The 17,637-nt window shown below is 38.4% G+C and overlaps 1 protein-coding gene across 1 annotated transcript in view; it reads right to left on the reverse strand.

Annotated features, from left to right (window-relative positions):
• Positions 1–7,201: 7,201 nt before the first annotated feature.
• The window catches only part of LOC149248792 (naringenin,2-oxoglutarate 3-dioxygenase-like), a 48,118-nt gene continuing 37,682 nt past the window's right edge, over positions 7,202–17,637 (reverse strand). The window contains exons 3-4 of the mRNA XM_089451067.1: positions 7,657–7,993; positions 7,202–7,365 (exon numbers count right to left, since the gene is read on the reverse strand). Of these exons, the coding sequence (XP_089307193.1) occupies positions 7,202–7,365; positions 7,657–7,993 (501 nt within the window). The remainder of the gene's footprint in view (positions 7,366–7,656; positions 7,994–17,637) is intronic.

A 17,637-nucleotide genomic window follows, 5' to 3' on the forward strand; every position in this document is an offset into this window, starting at 1 on the left:
TGATATTAAAGACTATTGCATTCTTTGGGGAGATTGGGCCAATAAGAAGGAAATACCATAAAAGAAACATTAAACATATCAATATTTGGAAGGAATTCCCAGTTTCTTTCTTTGATGTGGTGTGTGATCAAGGAAAATGTGGATGCAGGGCATATATGTTAATTTTAGGCAACAATGGTATGTTCTATGCTTTAGAGAAATTTTACTTCAATTTCTTTATTAGCCCAGTATCAATATTTAGATCTGTAATCACATCAACATGATATTGAAATGCAGATAGAACATAAACATAAACAGTCGAAGACAAGCCAAGATAAGAGGTCACAAGATGTGGCACCAACCAAGGACAAACCTCAATGTGGGGAAAGCCTTGATCAAATCTTATTTTAGTCTTCAATAGTTCAACAAAGAAAGATAGTACAATTTACAAATCTGATAATTTATAACGGCAGTGAAAGAGCCCTAACCAGAAAAGTCAATGTTGATCAACAAATCAGATTTGACCCTAAGCAAATCGGTCAACTTTGGCTTCTAAAAAACAAGATAAGACAACCCTCAGAATAGTCAAACTTAGCCTAGTGAAAGTATAGTCAAACAACCCACTTCCAGTCAGCCCTAGCTGTAGTCAACGTTGGTCAACAGTCAACATTTAGCCTCTATTTTTGTGCCCAGAAATGCAGCCTACCCAAATAGAGATATCCATCACAAAAACACAGTCAAAGGAGGTCAATGCATGCTGGTCAATGTTTGGTCAAACTATCCAGAAACTCGGTCTCCTAAAATTGCAACCTCCTAAAATTTTGCTCTCCTGAAATTTTAACCTCCTGAAATTTCAGCCTCCTGAACTTTCGAGTGGATGGAGAGAGAGAGGCCCAGAAATCCGTACCCAATCAATGAGGAGAGAGAGAGAGAAGTTTCAAGATGAGTTTGTCCAAATGAGGCTAAGCCACCTTCTATATATATGCAATGTTGAGGATGAATATACGTGACTGTTGGGCTTCTGAGCCTATATAAGTTTATTGGCCGTCCTTGACAATTTGACCATAATCAAAATAAATTCATAGCTTCATTTGTACATTTCATAATTAGATGATATTTAGATCAGTCCTACACCTCTTAGATAAAAGAATCCAAGAAAAATATTAGCTATCATAAATAAGATGACCCATTTATATTTTGGCCCTAGTTTCCAATTTTAACACTCCCTCTCAACTAGGGAGAACTCCATCTGGTAATCCATCTTCCAATTTATACTATCTCTACCATCAATGCACCGCTCTGTATTGCTATGCTCTGCTGAACTATGAAGAAGAAGAAGTGATTGAAATGTATCATACCATCATCTACTGACCCGAAGTCAGTCCCAATCAAAGGAGAGTGTGTCATACCACTCATACTGACCTGAAATCAGTTCCAATCAAAAGAGAGTATCTCATACCACTCTTACAGACCCAAAGTCAGTTCCATTTGATCGTAGATCAATATCGGTAATCCTAGCATAGGGATTATGGTAGTACACAATGCATTCGGTAGTACTATGGTCCCTATCCTCATTTCCCTACTCATTGGCCAGATGAGAAGTACTTTCCACGAGCCCCAGACTGCATGGGTAGGATGTCTCAGTAGGAGAAGGATGGACCAATCATCCTGCCTACATTTTTCCAAGGGGTATTGTAGGGGAAGGCTGAACCACTCACTATGTACACAAAAAACAACTAGGGGAAGGTTGAAACACTCACCCTATGGTTGCTCATCACTCCAAGAAGTAACCCAAGCCTCTTAGAGCTCCCAGAGCTCAATGTCCATCTCATATAGGACCCTCATAAGAGGGTCTCTCCACTGCTCCAATTCGTTCTCGGAAGGCCAAGAATTTGACCTTCCCCAGGGGCTTTGTTAGAATATTAACGACCTGCTCATCAATCCCAATGTGATGGAGCCTTATTTCTCCTCGTCGTACCATATCCCGGATAAAGTGGTACCTGATATCTATATGCTTGGAGCGATCATGAAACATGGCATTCTCTGATAATCGTATCCCACCCTAGTTGTCGCAAAGGATCACGGTGGTATCCAACACATGTCCAAACAACTCACTAAAGAAATTCCTCAACCAGACAGCTTCATAGGAGGCCATACTAGCAGCTATGTATTTAGCATCAATAGTGCTCAAGGCAACTGATTTCTACTTCCTTCTCATCCAGGATATCGAAGCAGAACCCAAAGAAAAACAACATCTAGAAGTGTTCTTGTGATCCACCACACTACCATCCCAATCAGCATCATAATAACCATACAGCCTCACATCTCCAGTAGTGTATCTCAGTCCATGAGTGATTGTGCCCCAAAGATATCTCAGAAGATTCTTGGCATTAATCCAATGTATATGATGAGGCTCAACCATATATTGGCTCAATGTGTTAAATGCCAAACATATTTCTGGATGGGAGTTCACCAAGAACATAAATGCTCCTATGAGTTGACGATACTCAGAAGCATTTCCCAATTCAGGTCCAACAACACTACCACATAACTTCTTAAAGTTAAGTTCCATCGGAGTAGTCACAGACTTGCATTCCACCATCCCAAATCTTTCCAATATCTTCACAAATATTTTCCTTGAGAGAGGAAAATTTCACCTGGCTTTTACCAGACCTCCAGCCCTAGGAAATAGTGCATCGTTCTTAGATCCTTCATCTAAAATTGAGAAACTAACTCCCTCTTACATTTGTGAATGAGAGGGTTTGCACCTATCAGAAAGAGGTCATCCACATAAAGTACCAGAATGAGAGGTTTATCATTTTCAACCTTAAAGTAAAGGTTCAGATCAAATTCATTTCTAGTGAATCCTAGCTTCATTAGATAGCTATCAATCCTCTCATACAAAGCCCAAAGTGTTTTCTTCAATCCATAGAGAACTTTTTTCAACCTACATACATGAGATTACCGATCATGAACCTCAAACCCCTCGGATTGTTCCACATAGACTTCCTCTTTGATTGAACCATGAAAGAAAGTGACCTTGACATCCTTCTGATGTAGGTTCCATCCTTATGAGGTAGCAAGGGCTATGATTGAGTGGATGGTGGTGTATCGGAAAATAGGTACAAATATCTCATCGTAATCTACACCTTCCTTTAAAGAGAAGCTTCGAGAACAAAGCAAGCCTTGAACTTTTATGCACTTCTATTAGCTTGATGCTTGATTTTGTTGAGCCACTTAGAGGTGACAACCAATTTGTCTTCGGGTTTAGGGACCACATCTTAGACATCATTCTTCATAATTGACTCGTATTCTTCATTCATAGCATCCCCACATACTTGATTCTTCACGGCTTCTTCGAATGATGAAGGCTCATTTTGAATGATAGTGCTAATGGCAGTCAAATATCCTTGATACTTGTTTGGTTTCTTGCTTTCATAGAAAGTCCCCCTTGGTGTAATGTGTCTCTTGGAATCTTCGAGAGTCTCCCTAGTCCATGAGCGTATCCTTATGGATTGGTTTTTTATCAAGGATTTGAAGTGTGAGAACCAGGTGAACACCTTATCCTTCTTCTTGAAGAAGCAGATCCATTTCTTGCAATAATAATCATCCGTAAAGGTGAGATAATATAATTATCCTCCCAAAGAGTTTACGAGTATCATACTAGATATGTCAGAGTTGATAAATTGCAATATATCTGTGGTGTTATTATTACTTGAGGGGAATGGTCTCCTTGTAAGTTTTCCTTTAGCACATTTCAGACATACACCTTCATGCTCTTTTTGAACTTAGGCATACCTGTGATCGCTTGTCTCACATTGGGTAGGGCCTTCTAATGAAGGTGGGCAAACCTACAGTGTCATAGTTCAGATTATAGATATGTGTCACAAGACATGGCTCCCAATGGACTTCCTCCAACTTGATACAAAGTGTCAACCCTGAGCCCAAGAGTAAAAACATATTTAAAATTTCTTTTCCAAACACGTACCTTCCCATCGATGAATACTACCTTGAATCCTTTGTCTTCCATGGTTGAAATGGACACTATGTCCTTCTTAAGATCAGGTACATATAGTACTTGTTGCAAATGAATAGTGTTACCTTGATTTAGTTGAAGGGTAACATTCCCTACTCACTTCATGGGATAGGTGGCATCATCTCCAAGGATGATCTCCAAGTTTGTCTCATTTTCTATCAGATTAGAGAAGGCTTCCTTGTATCCCGTGAAGTTCCTTGAGGCACCACTATCAATCAACCAATTTTCCAAAGTGTCCGGAGGAGAGTCAGTGGAGAGGGACGATATAAGATAGTACTCTTTTTTCTTATTGTCAACAACATTTGATTCTCCATACTTGGAGTTCCTTTCTTGGAGGCTTGACCATTTCCTTGATGTACCACATTCCTTTTTCCTTTGCCTTTGGACCTGTCATTCCTTTGATCATTGTTGTTGAGGTTTCCCTTGGAATGATCATCATGATGTGATGTGTCCCTTGCATAGTGGCCAAACTTACTGCAAACATAGCACCTATCCTTCCTTCCTCCCTTAGATCGAGGCTTTCCATGGAAATGACCTTTAGACTCTGCATTATTTCTCCTTTTGGCATGAGCGGAGAATGCAATGGGGTTTCTTATATTAGAAGGCATTTATTTCTCCACCATTCTTGTTTCTTCTTGAGTGCATCTCAACATCAATTCCTCAAACCCCGAAATTTGATCATTGTTGAGGACGATGGTTCTAAATACATACCACTCATGTGGGAGTCCTCCAAGGGTGGTGAGAGTAAGTTCCCTACCAAGAATGACTTCTCCAATTGAGGATAGATCATTCTTGATTTTAGTAATCCTCAAGAAATAGGATTGAATATCCTCGTCCTTTCCCTTCTTAATATCCTTTAGCTTATTCTTGAGAAATAGAATTTTATTAACATTACTAGCCTTGAAAACGCTGACCAACTTGTCGTAAATCTCCTTGAGGGACTTCAATTCGAAGATATAGGCCACCAGATGCTTGTCAAAGGAATCCCTGATAACCTTCTTTGTTTTGACTTCAGTGCTATTTTACTTGGTCTTCGCAGCAACCGGTTCATTTGAAGGAGGTTGAGGGATTTTACCCTACACATAGTCCAACACTTCTTTTTCTTCCAAGGTCAAATCAAGAGACATCTTCTATTCATGATAGTTAGATTTATCATGGAGCTTATCTTCAACTAGGAAGTAGGATGGGAAACCCATTGAACATTTTGTCCTTGTCCAACTGTCTTTGGTGATTTCTCTTTCACTCTTGCTCGGGATTTGTCTTCACCTCACCTCTGATACCATGTTAATTTTAGGCAACAATGGTATGTTCTATGCTTTAGAGAAATGTTACTTTAATTTCTTTATTAGCCCAATATCAATATTTAGATTAGCAATCACATCAACATGATAGTAAAATGAAGATAGAACATAAACATAAACAATAGAAGACAAGCCAAGACAAGAGAACACAAGATGTGGCACCAGCCAGGGACAAACCCCAATGTGGGGAAAGCCTTGATCAAATCTTCTTTTTCTCTACAATAATTCAGTAGAGAGAGATAGTACAATTTACAAATCTAATCATTTATAACAACAACAAAAGAGACCTAACGAGAAAAGTCAACGTTGGACAACAAGGCAGATTTGAACCTCAGCAATCGGTCAACTTCAGTCAACTTTGGCCTCCAAACAATAAGATAAAACATCCCTAAAAATAGTCAAATTTAGTCCAGTGAAAGTCTGGTCAAACAACCCACTTGTGGTCACCCCTAGCTGCGGTGAACACTGGACAATAGTCAATGTTTAGCTTCGATTTATGTGCCAAGAAATGTGGCTTGCCCAAACAAAGATATCCCTCACAAAAACACAGTCAAAGGAAGTCAACGCATGCTGGTTAACGCTTGGTCAAACTATCCATAAATTCAGTCTTCTGAAATTTCTGTCTACTTAAATTTCAGCCTCCTAAAATATCGCTCTCCTGAAATTTCAGACGTGGAGAGAGAGGGGCCCAAAAATCCATACCAAATCACTGAGGAGAGAGAGAAAGAGAAGTGTGAAGATGAGTGTGTCCAAATGAGGCTAAGTCACCTTCTATATATGTGCATCGTTGAGGATGAATAGACGTGATTGTTGTGCTTCTGAGCCTACATAAGTTTGTTGGTTGACCTTGAAAATTTGACCATAATCAAAATAAATTCATAACTTCATTTGTACATGTTAGAATCAGATGGTCTTTCGATCAATCCTACACCTCTATGAGAGATAAATCCAAGAAAAATATCAGTTGTCATAAACAAGATGACCCATGTGGTGTTTGGCCCTAGTTGCCAATTTTAACAATATATTGTAATAGAACTTGACACATTTTATCATTTCTAGTGGGAAGGAGAGAGAGACAGAAACATCCGGGTGAAACTCATTGCACTATGGGGAACTTTAGTATGTGCAAAATGGTTGGGTATTGAGACATTAAAGGTTTTTGGAGACTCAAAAAGTGTCATAATGAGTACATGGATCTACATTATTTAACCCATTCATTCTTACTGAATGGATAAGGCGTATTCAGATGTTGGAACAAACATTTCAATAGATCACCTACATGTGTTCCGGGAACAAAATGGGGTTGCAGACATATTGTCAAAAAAAATAGTATCGATAGAGGCATGTATGATTTACTTTTGTGCATTTCAACAGGGTTCCTTAGTAAATGAAAGTCACATAGAGATCATGTAGCATAGAACTTCCCTTCCAATTCATAATAGATTATGCATTTTGTGATGTTGTAATGACCATTTTTGAGGGGATGAGGGAGGCACGATAGTAACAATTAGAAGGGTTGTACTAACAGATATACATGAGGAATTATAAGTAGAATATGAAGATATGAGAAACAATATCTTCAAGTAAAAGTTTATTTTATGTTTTGTATGGAAGTACAATGATAATAAATCCTTGAAATAAGTTTTTTTTTTTAACGGAAAAAGAATAACAGAAACACGCTGTTGTAATCACTTTTATTTAACAAATAAATATGTTTTTTTTACTGAGAAAAAATAAATAAAGAAATCTACCTCCGATGTTGCAACTTAATTTTTAACATAAAATTTCATGTCTGAACCAGAAGGGGAAGCTGACATATGAATTGCCGACGCTCCCCTAAGAATTTCTCAATTCCAGAATCACTTTGAGACAAAGCATTGACCGATCATCTCTGTAAAATGTTAGCCATATCAATTTCGATGGAATTAACAAGTGAGCTAGATGATGTAGTGCCCACCAAATACACTGAATTCTCTGCTAAATTGTTGTTGAAGGCTGTTAGATCCAGATAATTACGGAGAGTACCGAATAATCGTTTAAAGAAATCGGCTGCCCCACGCACAAAGAAGTTGAGGGGACGATATTGCTACCGATTTGGCCGGTCCACTTTGGCTATGGCTTCTTGAGAGAGTTAGGCCACCTCATCCCTCTTTGTGTTGCCTCAAGAGAAAGGGGTCAGCCCCGCTACTATTTTCCAGAGGGAAACCTGTCATCTGCTACACCATTGCTTGGAAATGAGAGGGATCTGCCCTTATAACCGTGATCGGAGCCCTTTTTCCCTTTCTTGACCGCCTATCGCCGATAAAAAATTCCTTACCTCAATCGATCTCTGATTTTTACATGATCTTGACAGTGCCTCTGCAGGCCGGGTTCCTGTCCGCGGAGTCTCAGATTGGCCCGCCATCAAATCCGCAACTTCCACGATTATGACGTCATCGTCTGGTCTGGAGTTCAATTCCCTCGCGAGTGCTCTGATTACGATTTCCATGTCCCGTTGCGAGGACTTAAAGATCCACACAGCATCAGCGTCAGCGTCCTGGTCTTTGGCCGTATCGTAGGGCTGGCAGCGCCAGGCAGCCAACGCTTTTTCCCTCGATATGCTTCTGCTTCTAGATGGCACTGATAGCTTCAGGTTCGATCTCGTGACGACCTCCTCCATCAACGCTCTGCTTCCTTTCTGAGTATAGATAAGTTCATGGATAAACCGAGAACAAATGAGAATTAGGGAGAAGCGTAAGCATGGCCTCTACTGGTTAGGATCGCTTTGCTACAGAAGTCAGGGACTCAAGATATTTACGTATAAATATTATATAAAAAAAATTCAAATTATAAAATCAAATATCGGAATCAAAATCATATTCGCGTAATCAACCTAACACCTTTCGATGACCTTTTAATTTTATGATTGCCATTCCCACCTAATAAAGTGGGATTGGATGGCTCTTTGTCATATCATATGATTGAACAATTCCTTCAACTATAATCGTTTTGAATGAAATCGTTTATTACATGAAAATATATATAATTTTAAATTTTATTTTATTAGTACTAAAGTAATTATGGTTATGTCATAAGCTTTACAAAGAAAATGGGTAGGTGTTAGAGGTAATATAAGATAGTAGGTCAATTTTTAAATATTTTAGTTTAATTTAATTTTATAATATTTTTAAATTAAATTTTAAAGCAAAAAGGTACTCGGGAGATGTAATGGTGTAAAAAATGATTGTGTAGTTATATTTAATTTTAAATAACAAGTATATAAAAACTTAATTTTTACAATAAGCTTACAATATAAGAAGATTTTTAACCATGTATATTTACCCATTTTACCATCTATATTATTAACTTGCAAATACGTTTTTTTACAATACAATGGTTTATTAATACCACATGCCCTAAACCCATAGCTGATTTCAACATCAAAATATTTTATATATACTTTATTTTATTTTTGTCTTATATCTTCTAAATTAAAACTGAAAGAAAATTAAATTTGAAGGCAAACATGTATAGGGGAGATGTTGAAATGCTCGTAAACATTTTTATAATTATAATTATCAATACCACATTTTGACTCAGTTAGCTTGCACAAAACTAAAAACCAGCAATCTATTTTTTATAATTATAATTATCAATAAAACATTTTGACTCAGTTAACTTGCACAAAACTAAAAACCACCCTAGATCCATCTTAACTTTGGATCTATCAAGCGTTGAGAGGGATCAAATCTCTAGAGGTGCAAACCTATTTTTTTATTGCAAAACCTCAGCAAAGGTTTGCACCTCGAGAGATTTGATCCCTCTCAAAGCTTGATAGATCTTGATCCCTCTCAAAGCTTGATAGATCTAGAGTTAAGATGGATCTAGGCATAGATCTAGGCTAGTTTCAGTCATGTGCGATGAAAATCTAAGGAACATATGACTAATTTTGTGATACCCTCAAGTTCTGAAGTGATTATTGGTCATTAATCTATTATGGACAAGGTAAATTGTTAAATAATTAGTTATTGTGATGTTTGAGTTAGTAAAACAATAACTTTGATAAGTAATAAATACATTTAATTATGTCTCTACGAGAGGTTGGGGAAACCTCAGTAATTCTATTTCCCCGTACAGTTATTAGTTAGGAGCAGTTATTTCCTTGCCTCCTTTTCCAAGAAAAGGAAAAAGGGTTGGGGGGAGGAGGAATGATTTTTCCTAGAGCTGAATGAGATTCAGTGGGAAGAAAACCTCTAGACATTATCCTTCTTGAAGGAAGTAGAGGAATTGTGGCTGGACTTGTGGTCCTGAGGCCAGAGCAATCCAATACTACTACCTTAGAAACTGTTCTGAAGGAATTAAGGAGCTTGGGGGGAGAAGCCTGGACGTAATATAAGACTTCTCATTGCCAGAGCAATTCAATAATGCTACCTTAGAAACTGTTCGAAAGGAATTAAGGAGCTCGGGGGGAGAAGCCTAGACGTAATAGAAGACTTCTTATTGGTAGGGTGGAGAGGTTTCACCTGTGGGTTCCTGACCTTCGACCTTAACAGAATTTAACAGATAAGTATCTCGAATGTGTGTGTGTGTGTGTATATATATACACACACACACACACACATTCAAAAGTAGTCCTTGTATTTCTCTCTGCTTTCTTTTTCTGTTGTGCAGTTTGAAAGCAGAGAGAAATACAAGGACTACTTTTATTGTAGTATGTCTGAAAGCTGATTGTTTGAACAAAAGTCTTGTCTCAATGTGTTTTTCTTTAAAAAAAGAAATAGGAAACAGTAAGGAGAATAATGTTGCCAGTACTCGCTGAAAGAAAAACCATGTAGATAATGTATGCAGATGAATTAACTGATAAGGAAACAACTAATAATCTACTTGTTGCTAGGAATATAAAAGGATATAAGACTAATAAATTCCATAAAATATTTAAAAGAAACCCTGAATCGCATTCCTGTGATTAGTTCTAGTATGAACTAGAATATTGCATTCGGGTTGCCAATAACACAGAAGGACCAACAATAAGGGTAGATACCCTGTCTAACACATGAATAAATGAATACCAGATAGGAGCGATGCATAAGTGAACCACAAGAGCACAACCTAGTGGAAACAACTCAATATTAGTTCAATCCGCAATTTACTTGGTAAAAGGTGGTAGGTGGTTGGACTGTTAATGGGTTAGCTAGAGACCAAGTTCCTACGCAGTCCCAGAATAGAGTTCAACCCTGTGAACATTATGCATTAAATAATATAAGTAGAGAATCTTGTAACTAAATTGAAATATAACATGATGTCCATAAGTATCAAAATAGACAGAATATTAAACAAATGAGCTTGCAAGATAACTGGATAACTAAGTTGTATGTACATCTCTCAGAAATCACTTAAATGAAAGATAGGTAGAAAATAATGGAGAGCCTATCCTTCATCAAAAGCTAAGACTAATATTGCTTAGTAATACATCAAGATCTATAACTGTTAGGGTTATTCAAAGTCATAAGTCTGTCATTAATAACCTAAGAAATATTATATGAAACAGAGAATAGGCAACGAAGCCTAGGGAAAGCTCTAATAGTTATTTAGAACTCTTGTATCTTCAAGACTATGAAAGCAAAACTATCAAATAATTGTTTCATAGTGAACCCATAATTAGAGGGTATACATAAGTTAACGAGTCTCAAACCCTAAACAAGTAGAGCATGGAAATGAGTATCATTAATTATACAAAAGAAACAAAATATCTGGTACATTCATAACAACCGAAAGTTAAAGGTTGTTCTTGATTAAAATTAAGAATTCCCTTGATGGTGATAAACAGAGCCATCTAAACGAAGAAAGCTGGGGTATGATGAAAGGGTAACCTGGAAGCGAGAAGCTCATAGTCAACCATTACAACACAGTACCCTCCTTTCGAATTAGCTTCAAAGGCAAGCAAGCAACATAATAAAAACTGGAAACCTTACCTACATCATGAGAATACAAAATTAGACCCAAATTGTAAGTTCTCATTTCACTAATCGATGAATAGAGAAATGCATCCAAGAAGAAGTACATGTGTATGTTGAAGGGTTGCAGGAGGAGACCTGCCATGTAAGGAATCAAACTCAATTAAGTCCATTAGCCCGAAGCCAAGAAATGACTGTAAGAGGTTGACTGATAGAGGATTCACCTATTCAAGGCATGGTGATGGTGTGGAGCCGAAGTTAGATTAGTATGCTTCACAAACGCTCTCAAATTTTGGAACTTACATGTGCGAAAAAGATCGAGGAATTATCATTCGGCTTCCAAGCTATTGGACAAAAATTTTTAATGATCTTGTTGCAAAATTTTAAAATTTGGGTAAGGATGGAGGTCGTAGTTACCTGGACTAATGGGTCGAATGTTAGCAGTGGCAGAACCCTCTCCCAGTAGGGAGGAATGTAAATGAGGATTTTTTCCAAGCATAGGTTCATTGGTTATCTAATCCACCAAAACAGAGGGGAACCCTCGATCATCACCATAATTAATCCATGGTGGAGGGTATCCCAAGTGTCTAGACTGGGGATTTGAGGATCTACATTGGCCAACTTAGCACCCACTCCAACCCTGCCTCGAATCTGGTAACCTGTACCTTGCATTTAAGCCTTGTACCCTTGTAATGATAGAGGTAGCAGCGTTGTTAAATACAACTGTTAACCAACCTTGTTACAAAGTGAACACATATGAAAGTTAATTAAATTTCATACATTGTCAATACATGTGAATAAGTTATGCGTTGAGTATTAGGGTATTGGTAGGATCATTATATGGTTGTATTCAAATGGTCTAATTAAAAAATAGAGTTTTTTTTTTAAGTGATATAATTAGTCTTTTTATAATGTGTTTAGTTGTTGGGATACAGGTGTCACAATTGGTATCATAGCCCTCAAGTTTATACACTCAGGCATGAAGGGATGATTATTGAATAACAACTAATCATGATAGATAGAGAGGAGAAGTTGGTTAATATGAGGCAAAGAGTACGACTTACTTCATCAGGAGGAACAACAGGACCCAACCCATAAATGTGGGTACAGTTGGGAGAGATAAATCAGAATGAAAATGTTGTGTTATTAGAAATAGTTTAGCGACTATGAACAGAGATATTGAGTTTAAGAGCGGACAATGAAAGATTTAACTGGAATAAGAAAATATCATAAAGATTCTGTCAAACAGGTAGAACCAAAGAAACCCTAATCCCATCCAAGGTGAGGAAAACAAAACAGGTTCACATAGGCAGCAGGAGGAACATCTAGAATTGGAAGGAGGACAGACTGGTTATGAAGAGGAGTCCGATAATGTCTTTGATAAGAAAGGATTTAAGAGGCAGAAAACTAAAATTCAGGGAGAGTTTAAAAAGATCAAACCACCCATATATATTGGGGAAGCTGAGGATGCGGAAGAGGCTTGGATAATTAATATGAACAAACACTTCCAAATATACAAATATGATGGCAATTTGAAGGCAAGATTAGCAATATATCAGTTACAAGGCAAGGCCACCCTGTGGTAGGAAGAAGTTAAGACAAACTGTGAAGTTGATTAACAAGAAATTACGTGGAAACAATTTCAAAAACATTTTAAGGACAGGTATCTAATTGTAAGGTTCTATGATGATAAGGCAAGGGAGTTTCATGACTTGAGATTAGGACAACAGACTATGAATGAATTCATAGCCATGTTCACTTCCCTGTTAATATATGTTCCTTACATCCACGAGGAGAAGGCCAAAGTGCAACGCTTTATTAACAGTCTACCTATCTATATGAAAGAGAAATTAGAATTTGACAATCCTAAAAAAATGGGTGAAGTAGTTTTAAAGGCTCAGACCCGTTACCAGCAAATGAGGCAAAAAAATGAGGATACCAAAAGTTGGTCAAATAAGAAGGGGTAGAAAAATATCCCAACTAGAAAGAACATGAAAAATGTTAATGCTAGGTATTCGGGTTGAAAAGGACAGAATGGAACTACAAATAGGAATCAACAAAAGTACAGACCTCCAAATAAATTAAAGTAGAGTGAAGCATCTAGCAAGTTAGAAGCATGTCAAGTTTCCAAACCTCCCTTGCAGTGTTGGGGCTGTGGGGAACCCCATTGCTACAAAAATTTCCCCCATAGAGAAAGATCGAAACTAGTAGAAAACGTTGAAGAAGCTTCTACTATTGGTGATATGGCAAGGAAAATACCTAGGATTAATGCAACATTGGAAAATCGTCAGGCAGAATATCAGCCAATAATGGTGGGGCTTGAAGGTAAAATATCAAACCACCCTGTTTCCATTTTAATAGATCCAAGGGCAAGCTTAAGCTATGTTAGCCCTCGAATAGTTGATTTATGCCACTTAACAAGTGTAAAGTTTAAGAGCCCTTGGCTGGTCCAATTAGCCCTAGGAGAAAAAAGGAAAGTTGGTGCAAAAGTAGAAAACTGTGGAATGGAAATAGCTAGATAGTAGATTAAAACAAATTTAAATATGTTGACCCTAGGCCCCTAGGAAGTATTAATCAGGATGGATTCGATGGAACGACATTGGACCATAGTGAATTGTAAGACTAAAACAATTAACTTCTTGGTCGATGATGGCCGCAGAATAGAGGTGTAAGGTATTAGAAGAGAAGTTAAGCTACATCCAATTACAACCCACAGTGTAGAAAATCTGTGTAGGTTATCCCGATAATGCAATATAAATCAAAGTAGAGTACTATAACCTACTTCTACTATCAATTTACGGAATCTTAAAGATCGAGATGAACAATATAACCAAGACAAGAAGAATCAATGGCACAATAAACATGAAAATACTTTTGGGGAAAGCCTCAGCTAAAAACCCCACGCTATTGTATTATCATACGTGGTGGAAATACATAGGAATTATACAAAGCCTTAGCTCTCACAGATAGCCAGCTCTGAGTACAATCCTCACAAATGCTCATGGGAAATCCTGGCTTCTCTCTAACCTTCCTCTCTACCCTCCAAGCTCCTATTTCCTTTCACTATTCCTTGTGGATGATTCACCTATTATCAAGTGGAAAACCTCCCCCAAAACTGTGCAATCCTCAAGGATGAATCCTTGACTGAATGCATGAGTTTTCTCCATGAGAAAACACATGAAATTGATATTACATTGTGCGTGAACTTTAATCTCAACTAGGTCTTTCTCAGAATAGACATGCATGAGTTTCTGATGAGGGGATCTTCAGTTAACTGGAGTAGCACTAGTTGAGTGCATTAATACATCAATTGACTGTTACCTCACTATTAGTTCCTCAAACAGTTTGGAACTAATTTAATTGGACTTAACTCAGTAAACTGAGTTAACTAATTACAGCTCAAATATTACTCAATCTTATCTCCTTAATTTGAGGGATAACTCTTGCATGACTTCAGAAAGACTTCTAACTTGAATTTCTCCAACTAATTAACTTGAAATAAATTAATTAATTATTTCCAGGTAGCTATTACGACTAAATCCGATTTTAAATCACAATTTAATTCAAGGACAAATTAAATTAGAATATTCTTGTTGCCATATTTCAATGCTCCCCCTCAACAAGAAAGGGATTATCTACCACCCCGATCCTGTCTCTATGGAACTCGAATTTACACTTTGACAATGCCTCTGTCAAAATGTCAGCATCTTGCTCCTCTATCGAAATACATTGCAGCAACATGATCCTCCTCGCTACATAGTATCTGAGATGATGATACCAGATGTCGATGTGCTTGGACCTATCATGAAATACTAGATTCTCAGAGAGTTTGATACAACTCTGATTATCACAACAGATCACAGTTGGATCCATACTCTGATCGAACATACCAACTAGGATTTTTTGCATCTAGATGGCCTCACATGCTGCCTAACTTGTAGCCATGTATTCTTCCTCTGCCAAGCTGAGTGCAACCAACCTTTATTTCCTAATGTACCAAGAAACTGTCACTGACCCAAGGTTGAAAATTCCTCCTGATTTTCTCTTCCGATCTGATGGAATCCTTGCCCAATCTGCATTAGTGAAGCCTTATAGCTTCACTCCCTCTGTCCGTCTTTACCATAATCCATACTGAGATGTGCCTCTGAGGTATCTCAATATATGCTTTGTTGCATTCCAAAACATCTTGGTAGGCTGAACCATCACTTAACTCAGCTGGTTCACCACATAGCATAGATCTGGTCCTGGGTTCACTAAGTACATCAGTGAACCCACACACTACCTGTACACAGTAGCCTCTATCACTTTTCTTGATGTAGCAACCTCCTTCCTCTAGTTACCTACTAGAGGAGTCTGCATGGGCTTGCACTTCTCCATGTGGAATCTCCCGAGTATCTCGTTGGCATACTTACCTTGAGATAGAAATAACTCCCCATCCTTCTGCCACACATCCATGCCAAGGAAGTAAAGCATGATACCCATGTCTTTCATCTTGAATTCTCTTGCAAGGTCCTCCTTGCAAGACACGATCAACTGATCATCACCAGTCAATATGAGATCATCAACATAAAGTACGATGATCAACAACTTACCTTTCACCATGATGTGGTACAGGTTCGCATCCACTTCACTCCTTGTGAAGCCCAACCTGGTGAAGTATTTGTCTATCTTAGTCTACCAAGCATGAGGTTCTTGCTTCAGCCCGTACAATGCTCTCCTTAGCTGGCACACATGTGACTCACGATCAAAGGTCTCAAAACCTTCCAGCTGCTCTATGTACACCTCTTCCTCAATTTGGCCATTGAAGAATGCAGCATTCACATCCATCTAATGGATATTCCAACCCATCTGTGTTGATAGTGCCAACATAGATCTGATAGATGAGTACCTTGTGACAGGAGCAAAAGTCTCATCATAGTCAATCCCCTAAGCCTATGAAAAGCCACGGGCAACAAATCTTTCCTTATGCTGCTCCACACTACCATCAGCAGCTTGCTTTACCTTGTAAAGCCAATGGGAACTCACCACTGACTTGTTCTCCAGTCTCAGAACCATGTCCCAAACACTGTTACGAACTATGAATTCATACTCATCCACCATAGCATCAACCCAAATTGGCTGCTGCACTACTTCCTCAAAGGAAGATAACTCGATCTCAACACATTCCCCAACAAGGGCCATGTAATTAGTGTACCTCTCAGGTGACCTCCTCTGTCTGTGCTGAGAATGTGGTGCTCCCACATTCTCTCTCGCATCCTCCAACAATCTTTTAGCTTCTCTTGTGTGCTTCCATCCATCTCTGGAAGACTTTGCTTGAGTGGATGTCTCCACTCCAGGAACCTTTGCATTCGGCTGCTCCGCATTAGTTTGAGGCTCCTCCTCCTTAGGAACCAATAGTTCCTCCACAACCTCTAGTTGGAGCTCCCTCTCAAGGGAAACTCGCATGGCCTTCTATTCATCAAACTTGAGATCTCTACGAACTATTGTCCTTCAACTGGTAGGCAAGTACACCTGATAGTTGTGAGGTGTATCAGTGTACTACACAAGTATCCCCAACTCTACTATTAGCTTAAGCTTCTTCTGTGCATCCTTTGTCACATGGAAATATACTGATGAGCCAAAGATCTTGAAGTGACCCACATCTGGTCTCTTACTGGAGAAATCTTCCTCTGGTGTCTTCATCCCAAGTATGCAATGTGGGCTTCTATTCTGCAAATAGACTGTTGTGTTACATCTCTCAGCCCACAAGTGAAGCGGTAGGCCTTTCTCATGTAGCATTGCCCGTGTTGCCCCTACAATAGTTCTGTTCTTCCTCTTGACCACCCCATTCTATCATGGATTATAAGGTCTCCTCTACTCTCGTGTAATTCCTTCCACTGAATAGAAGTCCTTAAACTCTTGAGAGACATATTCTCCACCGTTGTCACTTCTCAAGTCCTTGATCTTCTTCCCTGACTCTTTCTTAGCCAAAGCATTGAACTCACAAAACTTTGTGAAAGTTTGGTCCTTCTTCTGCATGAAATAAATCTAGCCTTTACAAGAATAATCATCAATGAAAATCACATAATACCTCTGCTACACTATGGATGTCATCGAGAATGGTCCACACAAATCAATATCAACTTGCTCTAAGATAGCCTCCACTCAACTGTCTCGATCATGAAAGGAAGACTTGGTGTACTTTCCCAAGGTACAACCTTTGCATGTGTCAACTTGCTCAAGTTTACATTTGGGAAGTCCTGTAGATATTTTCTGCATTATCTTCAAAGCCGCATGATGCAAATGGTTTAACCGCCTGTGCCACAACTCGCCAATGTCTTGGTTTTGCACTAATTTTTCTTTCGTACTCAATGCTACACAATCATCTACCTCTATTTTATAGAGATTC

This window comes from Pinus tabuliformis, chromosome 7, assembly GCF_031772625.1.
Source record: "Pinus tabuliformis cultivar Carrire ecotype Pingquan chromosome 7, CPIR1, whole genome shotgun sequence".
Lineage (NCBI taxonomy): Eukaryota > Viridiplantae > Streptophyta > Pinopsida > Pinales > Pinaceae > Pinus > Pinus tabuliformis.